This window comes from Capra hircus, chromosome 3 (assembly GCF_001704415.2).
Source record: "Capra hircus breed San Clemente chromosome 3, ASM170441v1, whole genome shotgun sequence".
Classification (NCBI taxonomy): Eukaryota; Metazoa; Chordata; class Mammalia; order Artiodactyla; family Bovidae; genus Capra; species Capra hircus.
Window position 1 is genome coordinate 58,708,822 of NC_030810.1, and position 21,009 is coordinate 58,729,830.

A 21,009-nucleotide genomic window follows, 5' to 3' on the forward strand; every position below is an offset into this window, starting at 1 on the left:
GGTTTGAAAATTAGAGGAAGAAATATTTAATATGATAGAAAGTTGTAACCTAAAATAATGTATAGAAATAATACATAGGTGATTTTTTCAATGGTGCTTTTAAACCAGTGATGTGTGTAGCCTTTTACCTATACATGCCAACTCTGGGAAATTTTTGGAATGCCATTAGAACATTAAACATGATTATATGCTTAGAATTTGAGATTGAGTATATATGTAATTTTACATTTACTTATTCGATGATGTTAAATCATATATTATATCCAAGAAATTGCTTAAAGGTAAATTTTTGTAAGGACTGCCTTTATGTCCCTTGAGTTCTTTCTAAAAACAATTAATAATATGTTTTCCCGTAGTTGAGCTACTTTATTAAAATGTGTTTGAATAGGTAAGTCAGAGGTTAAATATAGAAAAATTTGCAGTGGTTTCATTGGGTTTTGATTTGATTTGTTACTTTTAATGACATCTTGTGTCTACGAAACATAACATATTTTTACAGATTACCAAAAATTTTATTTCCAGGTGTATTTAGTGTTACATATTGTCATTAGCTAGGAAAAGATGACATTTTCCCTCTGTTGTTGAAAATGGGCTCAACATGTGATATATACATGTACTTAGAATTTGTACTTACTGAGACCTCTCAGGTTAGGAATCAAGGGATCCTTGATTCTTACGATCAAAATTAGCAACAGAAGATATGTTAACATTGTAAACTGTACCGTGTACTTGCTACATAAATCATATTCATCACTAAAGGCTTTTCTGTGTCACTTGTAGTTTATTAAGATTTATAGAGCGAAAGCATGTGTTCCCATATATAATCTAGTCTTTACTAAGGTACCTAAACCTGCCTCTAACCCAGTGGTCCCCATAAGTCAGAATCATCAGTGGAGCTAGTTAAAGCAGATTGCTGGGTACTAGCCTCCAGAGTTTCTGAGCCTGTTAGTCTTTAGTGGGACCTGAGAATGAATTTCTAACAAGATCCCAGTTGATGCTCCTTGTCTAACAACCGCATTTTGAGAACCAGTACTTTAACTGTCCTAACTCATTGTGTATCCTTACAAACATCTAATAAAATAAGTTCGATTATTTATAAGCTGAAGTGTTTCTTTATGAGAACAGTATTTCCATTTCCTTCAAGTCATAATTAAAGTCCACCTATTTAAAAAACCCAGTTTATCTTCTGCCTTGTTCTTATTCATACGGAGTTTTTATGTTTCACATTTAAGAAAAGTATAAATTTTTAACAGAATGAGTCCCCATGGTATTACTAAATATAAAGATACTTTCATTGTTCATATAGCTATACCTTTATGATAAATCTTTTTCTCTGGAGGGAGAGAGAGAAACTCAAGCCTGGAAATGTTCTTAGGGCTAAGAATGGAAACAGCTGAATGCCTTTCCTTTCTGGGCTTAGTTGTGACTTTTTATTTTCATTAGAATGAAAACTTGAAGCTGAGCAGTTGGTGGGAATTTACTTTGCCTCTGTGGCTAACTAATTGCTTTCTTTTCCCCTGTCTTCTTAAATAATAGCAGTTTGTAGTTTTACAGCCTTACTAATAGTATAACGGTGAAGGAATTTTTGGATTTTTCTTAGTACTAACAGCTCACATAGGGTATTTCTTTTTCCCTTGTTCCCTTACACTTTTTGTGTTTGGAAAATTAAGACTACTTGCTTCATTCATAAAAGAATGTACATAGTCTGTATTTTTATTTCCATCATTTGGTCCTCTAAGATTTTAGGTTTTCTTTCTCATCAGTCAAGATACTGATATGCAAATATGATATTCTTGCACCTTTGAGTTCCTCTTCTTTCTGACCCTTTACTATTTTAGTACCCATATTCCTTTTTTTTTTTTCCCTCAAGATTATTTTCGTACACTTCTGATATGTAAAACAAACCTTTTGACATCTTAGGAGGCTGTGAATTCTAGAAATGTATATAACTGTATTTGTAGGAACTCCACTAAGTTTCTTAACCTTTTCAATTTTACTTAAACACTTAGCCCTAAAATTAGTACTTTTTGCACTCTTGTGCAATGTGATTATTAAGCACAATAAAAATTATGTGATATAAATTATTATAATTGCTTGTGACATTAATTTGAACTTGTAATTGTGGTCAAATGACTAATGCAGTGTTATTCAGAAAAAGTAAATATGAGCAATTATTGTTCATTTTATGGTATTTATCATCTTTTAAACAAATTAATAGAAGCAAGACTACTTATCTCTTATATACTTCCTGCAAACATATTGTGACATTGTTATTTTATCAGACATCTATCATGAATATATTTTGAATAAATATTAAGACCGTTTTTATAAATATTAAAACATGGCAGAGCTTTGTTAAGTGGCTATAACATGTATATAGATGGGGTATATAAAAGGGGTATCTAACCCACAGGAGTTTAGATTTCTTTGTTTTTGAAAAGTTTGAGGGTGAGATAAAGGGAGAATCTTTGTTGGTATGAATAAGTACAAGCAAGGAAATTAAAGATTTTAGTTTTTGATGGGGACTAGGTTAGTAGTTGAGAATTCCTGAGATCAAGAAACTTTAAAAGAAGTGATGAATACTTATGAAATTAAGAAGGAAATGAACCAGTTGAGATAATAGACATTGATCTATTGAGAAATCTTAAATCCATTTGTGATTTAAAATTTTAGGATATCAAAATTTTCCATGAGTCACGTTAAAATAATTCATTTACACTAAATGGAGAAGCACTGGCAAATTTCTTTAAATGACTGAGCCATTTAAGAGAAGTACTGAATAAAGGGATTTGTGCATTAGTTTAATATTTGTATAAGTGATTTTAGTTATAATTTACTTAATAGTTAAAGCATCCACTTGAAGTTCATTTTATTATACCTTGACCTATAAAATTTGCGTAATTGATCCTATAGAAGTTTTCAGGTCTTGCTGCTCTGCGGGGAAAATCAACCTGGTTTGAGCTGAAGTGGCTCTAAGGTTCATGACTTAGATACCTACTCCTCTCTGACACAGTTCTCCTTCCCCTTACTTGAATTAGTTGTGCTTGAAACCAGGCTTTCATTCTTCATTTGCCATTCTGTAGTCTGCTGCTGCTAAGTCACTTCAGTCATGTCTGACTCTGTGTGACCCCATAGACGGCAGCCTACCAGGCTCCCCCGTCCCTGGGATTCTCCAGGCAAGAACACTGGAGTGGGTTGCCATTTCCTTCTCCAATGCATGAAAGTGAAAAGTCACAGTGAAGTTGCTCAGTCGTGTCTGACTCTTAGCGACCCCGTGGACTGCAGCCCACCAGGCTCCTCCGTCCATGGGATTTTCCAGGCAAGAGGACTGGAGTAGGGTGCCATTGCCTTCTCCAATTCTATAGTCTAGTAATGCACTATGGAATGTCTCACACTCAACTTATTAAGTAAATTTTGTTAAAATGCTATTGTTCTGCTTGCTTTGTCTTCCTAATTTATATACTGACAGAAAATATGGTAAGAACCCTGCAAACATCCCATTGGGTTGTAATCAAGTCAAATTTAAAAGAAATTAAATTTAAAAGAAATAGTTCTTGCCTTTATATAGCTTATAACAAGATCATTGGGACAAATTCATAGAACTTAAATAAATAACCATCTTGCCTAGAATTCTAACTTAATTCTAATAGTCTCAATGACAGTGAATCATTGACAACACAAAATAAGAAAATACTGCCAATAGGAATAAATAGGGCATTCCAGGCCTCATGTTAGTGACATTCTTTTTAATGTTGTATTTCAGTGAGTACTAATATAGAAAGAGTGACTGTATAGTCATATGTTGAAAATATAAGTATACTGATCTGTGAAAATAGTGAGTATAATGCAATGCTTAGACACTCAGTATGTACCAGGCACTATGCTAAATGCTTTCAATGCATTCTATCATATAGGTAGGCCAAAAGCATGGAAGGTGTAATCTATTGGCTTGGTATCTGATATTCAAGAGTATATTAGTATCTGTAATAGAACACAACACAGAAACCTGATTTAGAGAATAAACTTAAAAACCTGGCTCTTCCTTTGTTTTAATATGTTTTCAAAATTTATTTCCACATTGTTCAATTTATGACTCCATGTTTTGTTCAGTTCCATTCTTCTAGTTCAATATCGTTTTTAGTGCAATTTTAATTCTTAAATATAGTAGGAAACCAAGTAAGTTTTATTTTCAGTACATGTTGAATATGTCAAAAACGTCAATTAAAATGTATACTAAAATAACAGAAAACTATCAGTGATTTTCTTTTTATTTCTAGTTAAAATTTATTATGACTCATGATACAGAGGTATGACAGCAGAAATAAAATAGGACTTTTTGTAACTCTTTACAGTAAGCTATTATTAGTTGAATTTTTAAAAGTAATGGTACTAGTTGCCTAAAGACAATATGGATCAGCTCTCTATTATATTTTTTATTAAGAGTAAAGAAATACATTATTGTTACACAAGTTTGATTTGTTTTGTTTTCCAGGTGCAACAATCGAACACAGTGTATAGTAGTTACTGGGTCAGATGTATTTCCTGATCCATGTCCTGGAACATACAAATATCTTGAGGTCCAATATGAATGTGTCCCTTACAGTAAGTATGAAGTTTATATTTTTCACTTTCTACAGCATTTCTCATTGATGCTAAAAGAGGACCCATGTGAAAGAAGCATATGTTTATGGCCTACAAAACTATTATGCATGCAGAGCACTAACAGACTTGGGCCTCCAATTAGCTTCATGAAGTGTGGAAGGAAGCCATAGTGTGAAGCTGGCCAAGTGTCTGTCTGTGTTCTTAAGTGTTTGGCTTTTAAGGCTAGTGTTTTTCCAGAAAACAAACTTGAATTAGCTATTCAATAGGGCTGATAGAAATCTGTACTTTTGCCCAATACCAGTTGCTGACAAATTGGTTTGGCTCACAGTTTTCTAAAGAAGGAACTGACTTCAGTTTTAATAGTAAGCTACTTGAATGGCTACCTGCTGTTGTGGTAACTTTAATGCCTGGTAAAAGCTACCACTGCAGTTAACTGAAGCAAGTGCTTTCCTTTTTGTCCCTTGTTCTAAAGGGAGCAGTCCTTTACCAGATTCGGTGATAAAATCTTAACCAAGAAGAAAAAAAAAATAGATGTAACAAGTATGTAACACATATTTTTAATTTCTCAACATCCATTTTTAGTAATATCCTTTAGCAGGATATTTAAAATTTAATTGGAAACTTCATAAGTAGGCTTCAGCTAATAGTGTAATTTTGTGTAGTTTTCCTCCTAACCTCAGAATTCATACTTAGAAATTGTATTCTGTATTTTCAGTAGGAAAAAGCACTTTAGATGATTAAAAAGATTAAATATATTTTTTTGGTATTGTTCTTATCACCTTTACTTTTTAAATTAAAAAATATATATATATATGTGTTGTGTCACCTTAATTCATAGGCATTTGAGTTAAGAATTCTTTAGCAGAAATTTGATTGATTTACTTTAGGAGGACTTCCCTTCTTAAAAAACGATGGACTCTAATAGTTAAATTGCTTTTTCCAGAACCTTAAAAACTAGATTTCTATGCTTAAATTATCAATATTTCTGAAAACAAAGGGCCAATTTTAGATAACTATAGTATGTCCAATATGGTAGTAATACATTCTTACACATCCCGTGAAGGCGCTGTCTCTCTTCTCTGCCCGCAGTTTTGATAAATTGCCTTTGTGTGGAGAATCAGTTAAAGGCCAGACACAGATTATCTTTTCTTTTCATTCCTGCCCTGTGTTCCTGTGTTACCGTGAAATGGATGCTTTTTATGTTTTCAGTATTTTCTATACCATTTGTAGGATTGGAAGCCTACTGAGTGCACTGATCTTTATATCATTTCTCTTGTGTGTAGTGTTGGTGGCTCACATAATCATTCTCCTGTGCCACTAGAGGAACATTGTATTCTTTGGAGCTAACCAAAATTTTGTTCCATAAAGTCACTTTGGCGTGAATTTAGCATGGTCTTTGTCCTCAAGTTAGAAAAGGAATACAGCATCCATTCCCACACAGTGGAATCAGTCAGAACTGCCAAGAATTGTCTCTCTGGAGCCAGTTCCTGTAACCTAGTCTATAGATCAAGAACAGTGTTAAGAAAATATTATTTTCAGACTTTTAAGTCATTTCCTGTGCTTTTTAAGAAAGGAAAGTGTGGATATCTTCTGGAACATCTAACTTTCAAAATTTTACTTTTTCAGTTCTCCAGAAGTGTTGTACATTGTGCACCAAACTTGCAAATAGCTATTCTCAAGAGAAGTATTTGTTCTTTTTAGTGTTTGTCCTTAAAAAAAAAAAAAAAAAAAGACAGTAATCAATTTGCTGTTACCTTTCTAGATATTTGCATGAAGCAGAAATAAGTCTATGGCTTTGTAGAAACTACTCCTTGCTAAAGAATTGAAGTAATTCTACTTCCTATATACCGTACAGTGGTGACACACTATAAATTCTAGCACTTTCACTGCCAATGATCTTTTTAGATAGTTTTGATCTTATTTTGGGTCTGTGTTATCTCCTCAATCTCTTTTCCCCATTTTCCTCTCCTTGTTTTCCTCATGCTTCTGTCTGTTATAATCATCTCTCATACTTTTATTTTAATCTCCTAGCTTTCACTTTTCCCTTGTTTTCATAGTGTTTTAGTATGTTGTAATGTTTGCATACTCCTTTTACCCTTTGCTTAGTTGATAAAACTGTCACCAACAAATAGCATTTATTATGTGTCTGTTATCATCTGGCTTTATGCCACTGTCTATCCTGAGCAAATGCCTCAGGAACATATCCATCCCAAACTATTTTCTCTTAGTTTAAAACAAAAATTCAGAAAATTTCCATGATCTCTGAAAATTTTATAATAAATTTATGCAACAGAGTCCATTATACATGCTGTAGTTTGTTTTACTTTGTATGTATATAGACAGACACATGCATTTTATTTGATTAGTAATTGAATGAATATGTGTTTAAAACAAGTCATAAGGATCCTATGGATACAGGAGAATAATCAAATCAGAATTTCCATGTCCCATAGGCATGATTTGGTTTTGATTTTTGAACCCTCTTATTTCAAATTATCATTGTTTTAAAAATTATACCATAAATTTAGCTATGTTTTATTTGATGAGTAAAAAACCTTTTACTATTGAAGTATCATTATTAATGAATAAACATAAGATTATTCAGAATAAAATAGTGTGTCACTTCGGATACAGAGTATGTAGGTTTTGTTTGGGTCGACTTCTTGTCTTCAAAACTATGTCCTCCACTGATGTTAGTGAGTCATGTGTTTATGTTTGTTCTATAGCATAGTAAATGTATTGTTATGAATTAATTCCTACAGCCTCTTAAGACAAGTTACAGTATATATTTGTGATAAAAATACTAATTTCATTAATTTTATTGTATTTTTATGGATTGATGAAATTTTGACTAATTTGACAGAGCTATATATCCTTTAGGTTATAAAAATCATAATGTGAGGCCTTTTGTTTTAAATATCCATATTTTTTGCACTTTATCAATCATGAAAAGTTTTAACTTATTTTTACTTTTACATTTGGATGTTACTTCTCAGTTTTCATTAAAATTGTAGATTTTATATATAATATATATCCATTTTATTTTTTATATAAATGATACCAGTTAAATCATAAATGAAGTCTTACCTATTTAATATTTTGCATAGTAACTGCACTGTCGATTTAGTGTATCAAATAATAAAACTAACTCAGCCATTTTCAATTAATGGAAAACAAAATATACTTTCTACATCCTTCATTGAACTTGTTTTAATTTCTGTTTTAAATGCATAACATATTTTTAAATTTATTATTTCCATTCTTTGCATTTAATTGATTTATTTGAGTAAAATCATCCTTTCCTAAAAGGAAAGAATATAGCTGTATATAGAGTTAGTCTGAGCAGACTCACCACTAATGATTTCTTTTATCCTTATTTTCCCACCACGCCCCTTCCATTATTGATTCTAAGCAGGTATAATATTGCTCTTCACTGAGCAGTAATTTTAGGACTAGTGGTTAATAAAGAAAAGAATTGTTCCACGGCAGTAACACTGAATTTCATTTTTACTGGATGTAGTCAGATTTACTCATCAATAAAGCAAGTATGTTTCCTGAAAGTGGTTAAATAGACCAAGTTGGATTAAGGCAAGGTCTCTTAATGTGGAAGGTTTCCTGTGACAAAACTCATTTTTCCCTAAGTATTTCAGGAGGTCAGTATTTAATCTTGATGAATTATTGCAATTTAAGAAAAATTAATCAAGCCAAGGCATCTTAATGAAATGTGCAACTACAGTATCTTTGAGTACCCGTTTGGAGTTATAGTATTGGCACACCCTAATGCATTTTAATAACGGTAGGGGGGGATCACATACATTAATCTGATCACTTTATGAAATTCAGGCAACATACTTCAAAGCCTACGTACAATCTAAACTAATATTTTATAGTTCATAATTATTTAAATATTGTTTACCAGCAAGGATATTCTATTGCATACTTCCTAACTGCATACTCTATTTCTTTAAATATCTTGAAGGGAGGATTTTTTTTCTCCTGTAACCCTACTAATCAGGTTTGTTTTATGAAAGCATTTACCTTTCATAGGGTCTGTGGAAATCAAGGTATTTGCTTTGAATGCTCAGTATGATTGTTGCATGCTGGCTTGCTTTTGTGTAAATTGATGATGGTAGACAATGTCATAATAAGCTAACCATAATTCTTTCTTCCTTTTTCTCCTTGCCTACTGTGCTTGCTTTTTCCTTGTATGTATTTTGCTTACTTTTTTTAAAAATAGATTTTGTATTATAAGTTTGGGAAATGTGATGTAGAGAATTTAATGAGAATTTTATAATATAAAGTAAATATATGTGTAAATAAGTAAAGTTACTAATTATAGTGGGGAGGAAAAGTATATCATCTTACCCCACCCTTCAATATAACTATTGGGATAAAGGGGGAGGCTTATATATTCCTGAAAAGGAGGCTAGTTTTTTATAGTTAGGATGGGTTTTTTCTAGAAGCAGAAAATTTAATAAAAAAAATTGAAACATACTGAGCTGCATAATTATATATTTCTTCTTACGTATGTAACTTTGAAAAATGTAAAAAGATCAGTATTCATTACATTTGACCTGAGCTTCAAAATTGAATTGCCATTTTATAAACATATATCCTTGTTATGTTTACCTAATTTTAGTCAGCTTAATAATGAGTTCACGTGATAAGATAAATGGAAATAACACATCTATGCATGCAGTTGTGTCTGTAGCATACCTATTTAAAATAAAACTTAGTAAGAATGCTGAGTGACTTTGGAAAGGCAAGAGTCTGTATACCACACATTAGTGAAGAGTTTCATTATTTATTCAGGTACACTAAGTGAAACAACATGCCAACATATTTGTATTGCCTTCTTAATCTACTAAAATGATTGATCCATGTTCTTTTATGTAACTTTAGTATCTTTCTCCTGCTAGGTTTTCCTGTTGTGTGTTTCTCTTTATCCAAAGTAGTGCAGCTCTTATTCTTCCTATATTTAGCATCTATTACAAATTCAGTCTTAGACTAATAGTCAATTTATTTTAATCTTTTTTCTTTTTTCCTTGCACTTTTTTTTTCTTCCGATGCTTAAAATAGAAGTGGAGCAAAAAGGTAAATAACGTATACAGTTTGAACCCCAGCTCCTTGTTATGTGCCTTATGGATGTTACCTCCTCCCTTCCCTTCCCCCACAACATTCCTGACATTAAAATACAATCAGCAGGATCTCATAAATGCACCTCATAAAGAAGTCGACTGTTTACAATGAAATTATATGACTACTAAATCTGGTGATGGGGTAAAATTTCTGAAGTCGGCGAGGGGGAGCTGTCCTTTCTCTGTTTCTTTTTACCCTTTACCTCTTTTTCTGACCCCCTTGGATATTTTATTATTAAAGTGTCATCTTGCCTGGCTTCCAGAACCCTCTCCATAGCATGCCATGGTTACAGGGTCTCCTGGTCGTTTCATCACTGCTTTCCCTGTATTTACTTTTCTCTGCTTCTAATTGCATTTTCTGAATATTTATGTTCCTTCAACTGAAGTACTTTTGTTTTCAGTCTAACTTCCGTAGAAGTTCTAAATAAGCCTTCACACTGGAGTTTTTGTTTTATTTGCTTTATTTTGGTGTTTTGCTTTTGGGGGTTATAAGTGGGCTAAGGGAGGGAGGGTACAAAGTTTGGTCTAAAAGTACTTTGTTCACTTTTATGCACAAAGCACAAAGTTTTAAAGCATAAAAGAACTGTAAGATAAAACACATATCAAAAGCATAAATTGTTAGCTCGATTATGAATGATCTTAAACTTCGGTTTGTATTTGTGAAAATAAACTTGTGCATTGATTATGGCAACTTGAGGAAAGAAAGGTAGTATTTGTCTTAAGTATACATTTTGGTAAAATTAAATGTTAATAAGGTGAATTTTTCTTTTTTGATCTATAATCATTGAAATTTATGCTTGATTGTATAATCTTTTAACTTTGCTTAATTCTTGTTTTTTCTCTGTGAATGTTAGTTTTTGTGTGCCCTGGGACCTTGAAAGCAATTGTGGACTCACCATGTATATATGAAGCTGAACAAAAGGCAGGTGCTTGGTGCAAGGACCCTCTTCAGGCTGCAGATAAAATTTATTTCATGCCCTGGACTCCCTATCGTACTGATACTTTAATAGAATATGCATCTTTAGAAGATTTCCAAAACAGTCGCCAAACAACAACCTATAAACTTCCAAATCGAGTAGATGGTACTGGATTTGTGGTATATGATGGTGCTGTCTTCTTTAACAAAGAAAGAACAAGGAATATTGTGAAATTTGACTTGAGGACTAGAATTAAGAGTGGAGAGGCCATAATTAACTATGCTAACTATCATGATACTTCACCATATAGATGGGGAGGAAAAACTGATATTGACCTAGCAGTTGATGAAAATGGCTTATGGGTCATTTATGCCACTGAGCAGAACAATGGAATGATAGTTATTAGCCAACTGAATCCATACACTCTTCGATTTGAAGCAACGTGGGAGACTGTGTATGACAAACGAGCTGCCTCAAATGCTTTTATGATCTGTGGAGTCCTTTATGTGGTCAGGTCAGTTTATCAAGACAATGAGAGTGAAACAGGCAAGAATGCAATTGATTATATTTACAATACCCGATTAAACCGAGGAGAATATGTAGATGTTCCCTTCCCCAACCAGTACCAGTATATTGCTGCAGTGGATTACAATCCAAGAGATAACCAACTCTATGTGTGGAACAATAACTTCATTTTACGATATTCTCTGGAGTTTGGTCCACCTGATCCTGCCCAAGGTAAGAATTTTACTTCCTAATGCTTATATCTTTTTAAAGCAGTTTATTTTTGACTTAATTTACCCCTCTTTATTTTCTTCCCCTTTTCATAAAGGGCAAGTGATAATATTGTGGCATTTCAAATTGTCATATAGTGTGTACATTTTAGCCTTATTTTGGTCCATTTTCTTTTTCTGAATTTCATTTAAATGTTGGTTTCAAAAAATTGTCGCATCCTTTGTCAGTTTAGATTTCCATTGCTAAAAAGGTATTGCCAACTACAAACCTGTTAGCTTTGTGTGTTTTTTCCTACCTTACTTCTGAATTGATTATAATCTGTGTGCAGACCTCTTAACTTCTTGGCGCCAGTGGTTAAAGGAAATGTGTGTTAGAAAGTCCCCAGGAGAATTGCTAGGTTTGATGTACAGTGCCAGGCATAAGCGTTCTAAAGTTTTGGTGTCTGCTGTCTCTAGATCATCATGTAAAATTACACGTTTTTATTTCCCAATAAATTTGTGATGGTATTAGGTCAGCATTTCTGGACTTTAACTGTTACACATGGACGAAGCACTAGATGATCCCAAGTATTGCTTTATGAAGACAGTTCTGCTAGCATTTTTAAAATTTGTGTTCTCTTTAAGTATCTTTACAAAGGATCATTACTTTATAAATCTTTGGAAATATATTTGTCAAGTTACTTCAGTTCTGTAGTAAACAAGTTTTGAGGGTAAATTAAGTTTTGTATTTTCATTAAAATAAGATTACCTCATACTCATGATAAAAGAATGATCTCTTAATATATTATTATGGAGTTTGCCTAATTATAAGTCTTTTCTAGTTAAAAAATAATATTTGTGTTTAAAAGACCTGAATTATTTTTTCAATTTTCTGAGTTAATTGAAATTTTCACATTATTGAGTTACTTCAGAATTGTAGGAGCCAGAATGTTCTTTGGATAACTAAATCAATCCCTTCAACAAGGTGGAACAGGAATTAATATCTTTTTCCTCTGTTAAAGCAGTATACAACCACATGCTTAAACACAGCTACGTATACATATTTTAAGGAATAATGTAACTTATTAAGTCAGTTAATAAGTAAGTGACTTAGTAAGTCACTAAGTCCGAAATATTGTCATGGGTTAGGACCGCAAAAGCATGAACCTTAGTAGTTGAATTCTAATTTGAGGTATAGAATATGAAATGTGTGATTTTTCTTCATACCACAAGGGCAATAATGACATGCCTTAGTGCTGTGCTATGCTGTGCTTAGTCACTCACTCATGTTCGACTCTTTGTGACCCCATAGACTGTATAGCCCACCAGGCTCCTCTGTCTATGGAGACTCTCCAGGCAAGAATACTGGAGTGGGTTGACATGCCCTCTTCCAAGGAATCTTCTCAACCCAGGGATCACACCCAGGTCTCCCGCACGGCAAGCAGATTCTTTATCATCTGAGCCATCGGTGCAAGCCCTCTTTTTCTTTAATTCATATATATCTAGAATTTGTTGGCTTAAAATTGTAGTAGTGTACCATTGATAAACTTTCAACAATGAAATCTTCCATTAGGTAATGAAAATCTTTATTGATATTATCTTAGTATTCTTTATTTTTAAATTCGGACATATCTTTTCCTCTTGAGGCCAGCAATTTGGGATAGTTCTTATATCTCAGTTGTTTTCCTAAAAGTTAGTACCATGGTTCTCTCTTATCCTATAGTTTTTGTAAAAGGCAAAGTTCAGTAATTGACAGGACTTGACATTGTAAAAGGGTCTTCCCTGGTGGCCAAGTTGGTAAAGAGTTTCCCGGCAATGTAGGAGTCCTGGGTTCAATCCCTGGGTCTGGAAGATCCCCTGGAGAAGGAAATGACAACCCACTCCAGGATCCTTGCCTGGAGAATATGAATTAATCTTTTTTTGTGACCTGTATTGCTCTCACAGTTATTAAATGTTTCTTGGGTAGCAGTACATCTCTTCCCCTCCATTAGGAAAAAAAAGTAAAAATAAAATTTTTTTAATGCTGATTATAATTAAATAACTCCTTAAGTTGAGTGCAGGTTGATTGAGCTCAACAAGGAATCATTGCCCACCTCCTTGTCACAGAGCAATTCTTGGAATACAAGATGAGTAATAATGTCACTTTCTACATGTGGCATATGTTCTAGTAAATAATTTGACCCATTTCAGATGAAAGAATCTTTGATAATTTGGGTGCTTTTTGGAAAAAGCAGTTACTAGCTCTGAAAATGAGCAACTTTGCCATATGTGGTAGCTTTATTCCTACAGCAGTGATGTGTTATCCAAAATAGCCATTCTCATGTATTCTCAGAAGGTGAAAGTCTGGACTGACTTCTTATTAAACCCTTAGTGGTAAAAAGCTTTATCTGACCTAAATTTTTCTTGCTATTGCTTGAAGCATATTCTCTCATTTGCTTGCTCTTTATAACTCATCTTCAAATGCTTTGAGAGAGACTCCTGCCTCACTCGTCCAAGGTGTGTGTTGATATCTAACTGCATGTAACTGGGGCCTTGCAGAACCATTCTGGCCGATACATTTAGGTCAAACCAATAAGCACTGCTAGCAAGTCTATGTACTGGCTTTGCTATCGTGTATGTAGCCAAGATATATATTGTGTTGTAAAACGGATAATTTTAATTATGGACTGTTTCACACTGTATTAGCTGCAGTATTTTTCCCTATATAAATTCATGCCTTGCATTCCTAACAGCACAAGCATGTTATTACTTTGCCTTCATAGTGCTTTCAAATACATCTTCCTATTTTCTTTAAATTTTTAGCTTTCTGTGTTCTCTGCTTAGTTAATTTGCTCCATTATCCTAAACTAGATCTGTTTTTCCTCTTTTGCTTTCTTCCTCTATAATGTTGGCTTAGGGAAAAAATAGCCATTTCGGTCATATATTAACTCTTTTCTATGTCTTAATCTGAATTGATTTATACTTACTTAATCTGTCTGCAGATTTGATATCCCAAACATTATTGAAAAATATTGTCTTGAGTTCTGATGGTTTCTGAATATCTGACTTAGAGTAATAATGAAGCATGGCAAACAACATGAGGGACATTTTTTTAAGAGAGCCAATTAGATTTATTATTTAAGAAGTGTTTAATATAGAATATTTCTTAAAACATCTTCCTGCTGATAATGAATGGTAATTAAAAGATGATTGGTGTTTTTAGATATTGAATAAGGGTAAATTTAATAAATCTGCTGCAGTTTTTGCCTTACTAGACTATATTCTCACTCTAGCTTGTGTTCATTCAGTGAATAATGGATGAATTGGGGACTTGGAAGAGGGAAATAACTACCCTCTCATTTATCATAAATACATATTATCCTTAAAATGTTTTCACATAGGAAAAAGCTGATAATAATTAGCAAGTTTGTAATAAATACTGGCATAGTAAATTGAACCAGTTTGACTGTGTTTGTTGAGGTTTTCATGGGTACTTATTAATATATATGTTTATTAGCATTAATGTCAGTGTTTCTAGGTCTCTGTACTTAAATTATATATGGTAGGTAGAATGCTAAGTCATTTAATCTGTGTGTTGATATGGCATCTGATAACCGGGAAGGCTGTGAACAGTAGGGTTTAGATTTACAGTATAATTCTATTGTGACTTGTCATGTTTCCTATTACCATTTATAGGAAGTTCTTGAGTTTTGAGCCTTTTGCCACAAACATTTCATTGTGAAACTTTTTATTATTACTGTTTTAGTACCTTATATTCCCACAGTTTTTCTTCTTTTAGAGATTTACACAGACCACAGTGTCAGTTAAATGCTCCAAAACAAGGACATATTGCTTGTGGGGTATCGTACTTTCTCAGAGTCTATGAAAATCTTTTGTCTAGAAAAGTAAGATCATAACATTTAAGAGCATTGTGGACAAGTGACCTTGAACAAACTGGTTAACCTCCTCCAATGCTTAGTTTTCTGTTCTGTAAAAGAAAGATAATCATAGTGCCTACTTCATGGGGTTGTGGTAAGGATTAAATAAGATCATCTGATGATCCATGAGTGATGATTAGCACAGCATCTGGTACATAAATGCTGAGTAAATGTAAGCTTTTATCATCATGGGGTGCCCTGTTGTGACCTGTCTTCATCTAAGGAAAGAAACATTAATTTTTATAAATATATCCTCATCTCTAGCTTCAGTATTAGAAAATTGCTTTTTCTTGAAGTTCCTAAATCTTGTCCTTGCACAGTTTTGTAGTTGTCCTCCTAAAGGGTTAAATTTTGCCACTTAATGTTGATGTTCATGTTTATTTTCATGATACCCCGATATTTCATTGATTCACAAGTGAACAATGTGTTGCTTAAAGAAGTTTAACTTCTTTTAATGAACAAAAGATAAAATATATGAAAATGTATCATCAGTGACACATGGAAATGGGCTACAGAATATTTCAGGAAGTTTTGTACATTTAATAGAGGTCATTTTATTGCCTACCTTCACTCATTTATTTGAATCTTTACTGACGCTTAGCTAACAGATCACTAATTGTGTATTGTTAATACATATTTCAGTCATTAAATATGTACTAATTAGTACAGTGTCAAGGGATACATCAGATGGGGTAGCATTAAACCATTCTGCTCTGCCCTTTTCTCTTTGCTCTGATTTCCCACCCCCTTTACGATTTGATTCAACAACATTCATTTAACACTTATTCAAAAGATTGTGATGCTTTTGACAAATGTTAATTGAGAAGCACTGAAAGCTTGGCTGCATTGTAATCAAGAGAAAATTATGAGGTTTAACAAGATGTCAGGCAAGTGCTTTACCAAAAAAAACGATAAACAGGTTTGAATAGGTTTCTACAACAGCTGGCTAGGCGTGATGCTTGACTAATGTACACAGGATTCTCTCATATGATTAGTAACCAGTGCCCTGGAAATAAACCAGTTGGTTAAGAAGTTTCTCTAGTGATAGGATGAAAACAGACTGTCAAAAGTGTATCTTGCACTTACTGGTAACAAGAAGTTTGTCACTACTAAAGAACTAGAAATAGGTGTACACTGCTTTTTCTGATGAACTTAGCATACTCTGTCATAGAGTCAGAATTATGCAAACTATCTAGGGACCAGAGCTTAAAATACTAATTATGTCAGTGATAATATGAACTTGTTTTCCAAGAAGTTTTAATGTTCTATTCTGGTTCTTTTGTGCAGCAAAACCATAAAATAACAATGTTTTATAAGATTATCATTTAAAATAGTTATTTTTAATTTGTTCTGCTTTATTTAAATTTAAATTTAAATCCTCAAAATTATAAAGTCTTAAGATTCAGTAATCTAAATGTTGATAAAACTTTATAGTGTGATCACCTAATAGATTTTAAATGATGCCATTAAAGTTTTACTGACAGAATTTTTTTGTTTTTTAAACTAAGTGGTCATTAATGAATGAAAACATTAAACTCCATTATTATTTTAACCTAATGGATTAACAGTTTAAAAATAATGTTGGAAGTCCAGAATAACCCTAAATTTTTTTTCTTTTTGAATTTCTGTTTTTAAGTGAGTTAACTATAGGTCCTTTTAAAATCTCTATTAATATGTAGAGTTGGTTTTGAATTAGGCATAATTTGGTCCAACTTGTTACCTTGATGAGATTATATATAACCTCTGATCAGAACTAGTTTCTTTTCATACCTATCTTTTCAAAAAGAAAGATGTCAAAGCCTCAGATGTTTCCTTACTAAAACAGAACAAACATGCCAAGCTTATCTTCTGTTTGGATCTAATCAGCCATGCTCAAAAATCTTTCAAGCAAGAATGGCTGCTGGGTGGAAAGATGTCACAGTATTTGTTTCCCTGTAAGATGTAGAGTGGGTGACTTGAAATTTTATATTGTCCTAATTATTATGTAATAGTCAGACTTTTGTTGATACTTTGAGTTTTATTGTTTCAGAGTATGAACTTATATAAGAAATGGCTTTTTCTAAATTATCTGATATGACACCATACTTGATATGTACATTGAAACTTTATATTAAACTATCCTTCATTTCCTGTTAGATAATATATATTGAAATTATATATAAACTGTACTATCAAATATTTCATTGAAAAGTAAGCCTAAAACACAGTCAGCAAAATCTAGGATAAAACACAAACTGCCAGTCACTTAGTCAACAATATGAATAATTTGGAATAAATGAAGAGATTCATTCTTACTAACCTGTGGATATTCTCAGTGATCCCCATTTTGTTGGTTTGGGATGATTGTGTTTTTTGTGTGTGTACGTGTGTGTGTGTGTGTGTGTGTGTGCCTGTGCAGACATTCACATATGAATGTGATGTGTGTTTGAGATTAACATACTCATCTCTTTTCCATAGTGCCTACCACAGCTGTGACAATAACTTCTTCAGCTGAGATGTTCAAAACCACAGTATCAACCACAAGCACTACTTCACAGAAAGGCCCCATGAGCACAACTGTAGCTGGATCGCAGGAAGGAAGCAAAGGGACAAAAGCACCTCCAGCAGTTTCTACAACCAAAATTCCTCCTGTAACAAATATTTTTCCCCTGCCAGAGAGATTCTGCGAAGCATTAGACGCGAGGGGGATAAGGTGGCCTCAGACACAAAGGGGAATGATGGTTGAACGACCGTGTCCCAAGGGAACGAGAGGTATTTCCTGTCAAATATTGATACTACATATACTATTAACACTTTAAGTAAGTTCTGAATTACACTGAAGTGATTTTATTTGAGGAAAAAGATATTTACAATAGCTAACTTAATTGTTATTTTGTTACTTTGGTAATATAGCACCTGTAGACAAAGGTTTTGAAACTATAAAAGTCTTGAGATCAGGCTTTGAATTCCCACTCCTTCTTCCAAGTCCTAGGTCAAGCCTGAGATTTAGGCCCATGGATTCTGTAGTGAGACTGCCTAACAGCTGTGTTTCTCATTACAAAGTATCATTTTGGATGAGTCCCAAGAAAAAGGGCTTTTTGTTTGTTTGCTGTAAATGTCTGATATTTCTGTGCCGACTTTATATTTACTGTTTATATTCTGCTTTTTGTCAGTTATTGTCAACTACTTCCATTAGCGTTTATTCAAAATTTAACACACGGAGTAGGATCATCATAGTGGATTTCCCGAATGCATGCAGGAAAAATGGTTTCAATTTCACTGTTGTTTTCTGCATCTGTTGTAGGAACTGCCTCGTATCTCTGCGTGCTTTCCACTGGAACATGGAACCCTAAGGGCCCTGATCTTAGCAACTGTACCTCACACTGGGTAAATCAGCTGGCTCAGAAGGTTGGTTGGAACCTTTTAATATGATACACATTGGTGATTAAGGGCTTTAACTTCTAACATAAATAATTTAGCTTTGTATGTTAAGACCAGCTTCGTTGTTCTTTGTTCAGTATGAAAGTAAAAAATTATGCATAGTTTTGTCTGTAAACTATTTATTCAAAGTTACATATGTTTCAGGGCATGCTGTTTTCTATGTGAAGCTTTTTAATGAATACATACTTGCTTAATTTCATTCATATTTAGTTTGTTCTGTTTCTTTTGATGTTCGTAAGACAAATAGTGCACTGGCCTAATAAATCAAATGTCATTAAGTTTGCAACTGAATCCACAGAATGCAAGCAGATGTTCATATCACAGATGATTATGACAGAATAAGTAAAAATGACTTTAAAGGCATTAGTAACTTTAATACAGTGTAATGTAGTGACATTTTAGTTTTACCACCTTTCTGAAAGGCAAGCAATAAATAATAACCCTCAGTGTTATACTGATTACATTCTGACTTAAATTTCTGGATCATTGGAATAAATTAATAAGATTTCTAAGCAGCAGTTTAAAATGGTTGCAGTGAAATGAGAGAGTTGTCTCAAAAAATTTTTAAAGGGCTTTTTTTCTCTTTTGTTTCCTTTAAATGCCTGCCTAAGAATTTCTTTTTGAGGATCTAAGAACCTTTAATCATCTGAAATAAAGAGAAAGTTATTGGTCTCAGTTAGTTGCAGATTTTGACATGTTTGTGTATATTTTTCTCACCACAACAAAGATCCTTGGGAAAAAAACAAGAAGCCACAAACAACAAGAAATCTTTACTGAGATAATATAAACTCTTATTTCAGATTAGAAGCGGAGAAAATGCTGCTAGCCTTGCCAATGAACTGGCTAAACATACCAAAGGGCCAGTGTTTGCTGGTGATGTGAGTTCTTCAGTGAGATTGATGGAGCAGTTGGTGGACATTCTTGATGCACAGCTGCAGGAACTGAAACCTAGTGAAAAGGATTCAGCTGGACGGAGTTATAACAAGGTAGGTAGAAACTTTTTGTTATTTTCAGTTAGATGTTTTGTATGTCTGCTCTGGATTCTTCAGCAGTTGACTGCCTAACTTTTGGTCCCCATGACATACGAATAGAAACAAAACTTCTAATTTGGTTCATATCTCAAAAAATAATTGTAGTTGTGAAAGGAGCAACATGCACTCCCCTCGTTGCCCCCCAGATGATGCTAATTACCTGAGGGAAAATTAGTTGGTGGTAAACTTCATCTACCTGGTTGTTGTCAGTACTCTCACTTTGGAAGGCATTATCTGCAATTGGAGAGATTGTGTTAAACAACTCATATACTAATACAGGCAACTCATGTGATTATAACAAAATTGTTACAGGACTGTTAGATACTAAAAATTTGTTTTTAATACTAGGTTTGGGAAGAAGGACAAGTGTTTTTTGGTAGAAGTATAGTGTGTTAGTGCTACTAATTTTTCTCACCTTGACAAAAATTTGATAGTTATTTTAACCATACTATAAAGTGTTCATATGAAATTCATATGAATCTGAAATCTGTGGCTAAAATGACTTTATAGGTTTTTTCTTGCTTTTTATCACATATTTTGTCTCTAGTTTTATCAAGATACTTTGCATTATTATATTTAGCAAAATAAAGCTAAAAGCTGTGAATACACAGTCTTGGCAGTCAGTATACACTCACAGAAGTCCAGAGGACTACAGTACATAATAAACACTGAGCTCAGGACCACCAATTTAATTTTTGTAGGATTTCTTCTTTCCCCATATGCAACAGATAAAAATCTAACCTCTGATTTTCTTTTCTTTTACTAAAAAGCTCCAAAAACGAGAGAAGACATGCAGGGCTTACCTTAAGGTATCTCTCCTGTGCTGTCACCCTGCTTTCTCCCTTCTTCAGCTTCCTGCTACGCTTTATCATCTTGCTGCATGAACCAATGTGTTTCAGTCTTTGATAATTATATAATGTGCCCCATATCAGCTGTACAAATGTTTCTTTTCCCAGGTATATTACTCTCAGAATAAGCAAATAGCTTATTTTTATATTTTTTGCTGTTTTTGCATTCATCCAAACATACAGGAATTTAAATAAAATATCCTCTGAATTGGAAAGTAATCATAAAGTCTTGTTATCCCCTGTTGTCATCTTTGTGGATTAAAAACAACTTCAGTAAAACAGCTATGATATATTCTTGGCAGTTTATCATATCAAAGACTGTATAGTCATAATGTATGTGCATGAAAAAGTCACTGCTTTCTTATCTCTGTGGTGTACTCTTAAATAAAATAGGCTTTGTTTTGAAAATTTTAGGTGTCGTTA

At 33.2% G+C, this 21,009-nt stretch overlaps 1 protein-coding gene across 5 annotated transcripts in view; it reads left to right on the top strand.

Annotated features, from left to right (window-relative positions):
• ADGRL2 (adhesion G protein-coupled receptor L2) overlaps positions 1-21,009 on the top strand; it is a 312,045-nt gene that overhangs the window by 250,013 nt on the left and 41,023 nt on the right. For all 5 annotated transcript variants that reach the window (XM_013962705.2, XM_005678182.3, XM_018045668.1 and 2 more), the window contains exons 5-9: positions 4,493-4,602; positions 10,595-11,395; positions 17,745-18,038; positions 18,571-18,674; positions 19,508-19,693. In XM_013962705.2, coding sequence (XP_013818159.1) covers positions 4,493-4,602; positions 10,595-11,395; positions 17,745-18,038; positions 18,571-18,674; positions 19,508-19,693 — 1,495 coding nt within the window. The remainder of the gene's footprint in view (positions 1-4,492; positions 4,603-10,594; positions 11,396-17,744; positions 18,039-18,570; positions 18,675-19,507; positions 19,694-21,009) is intronic.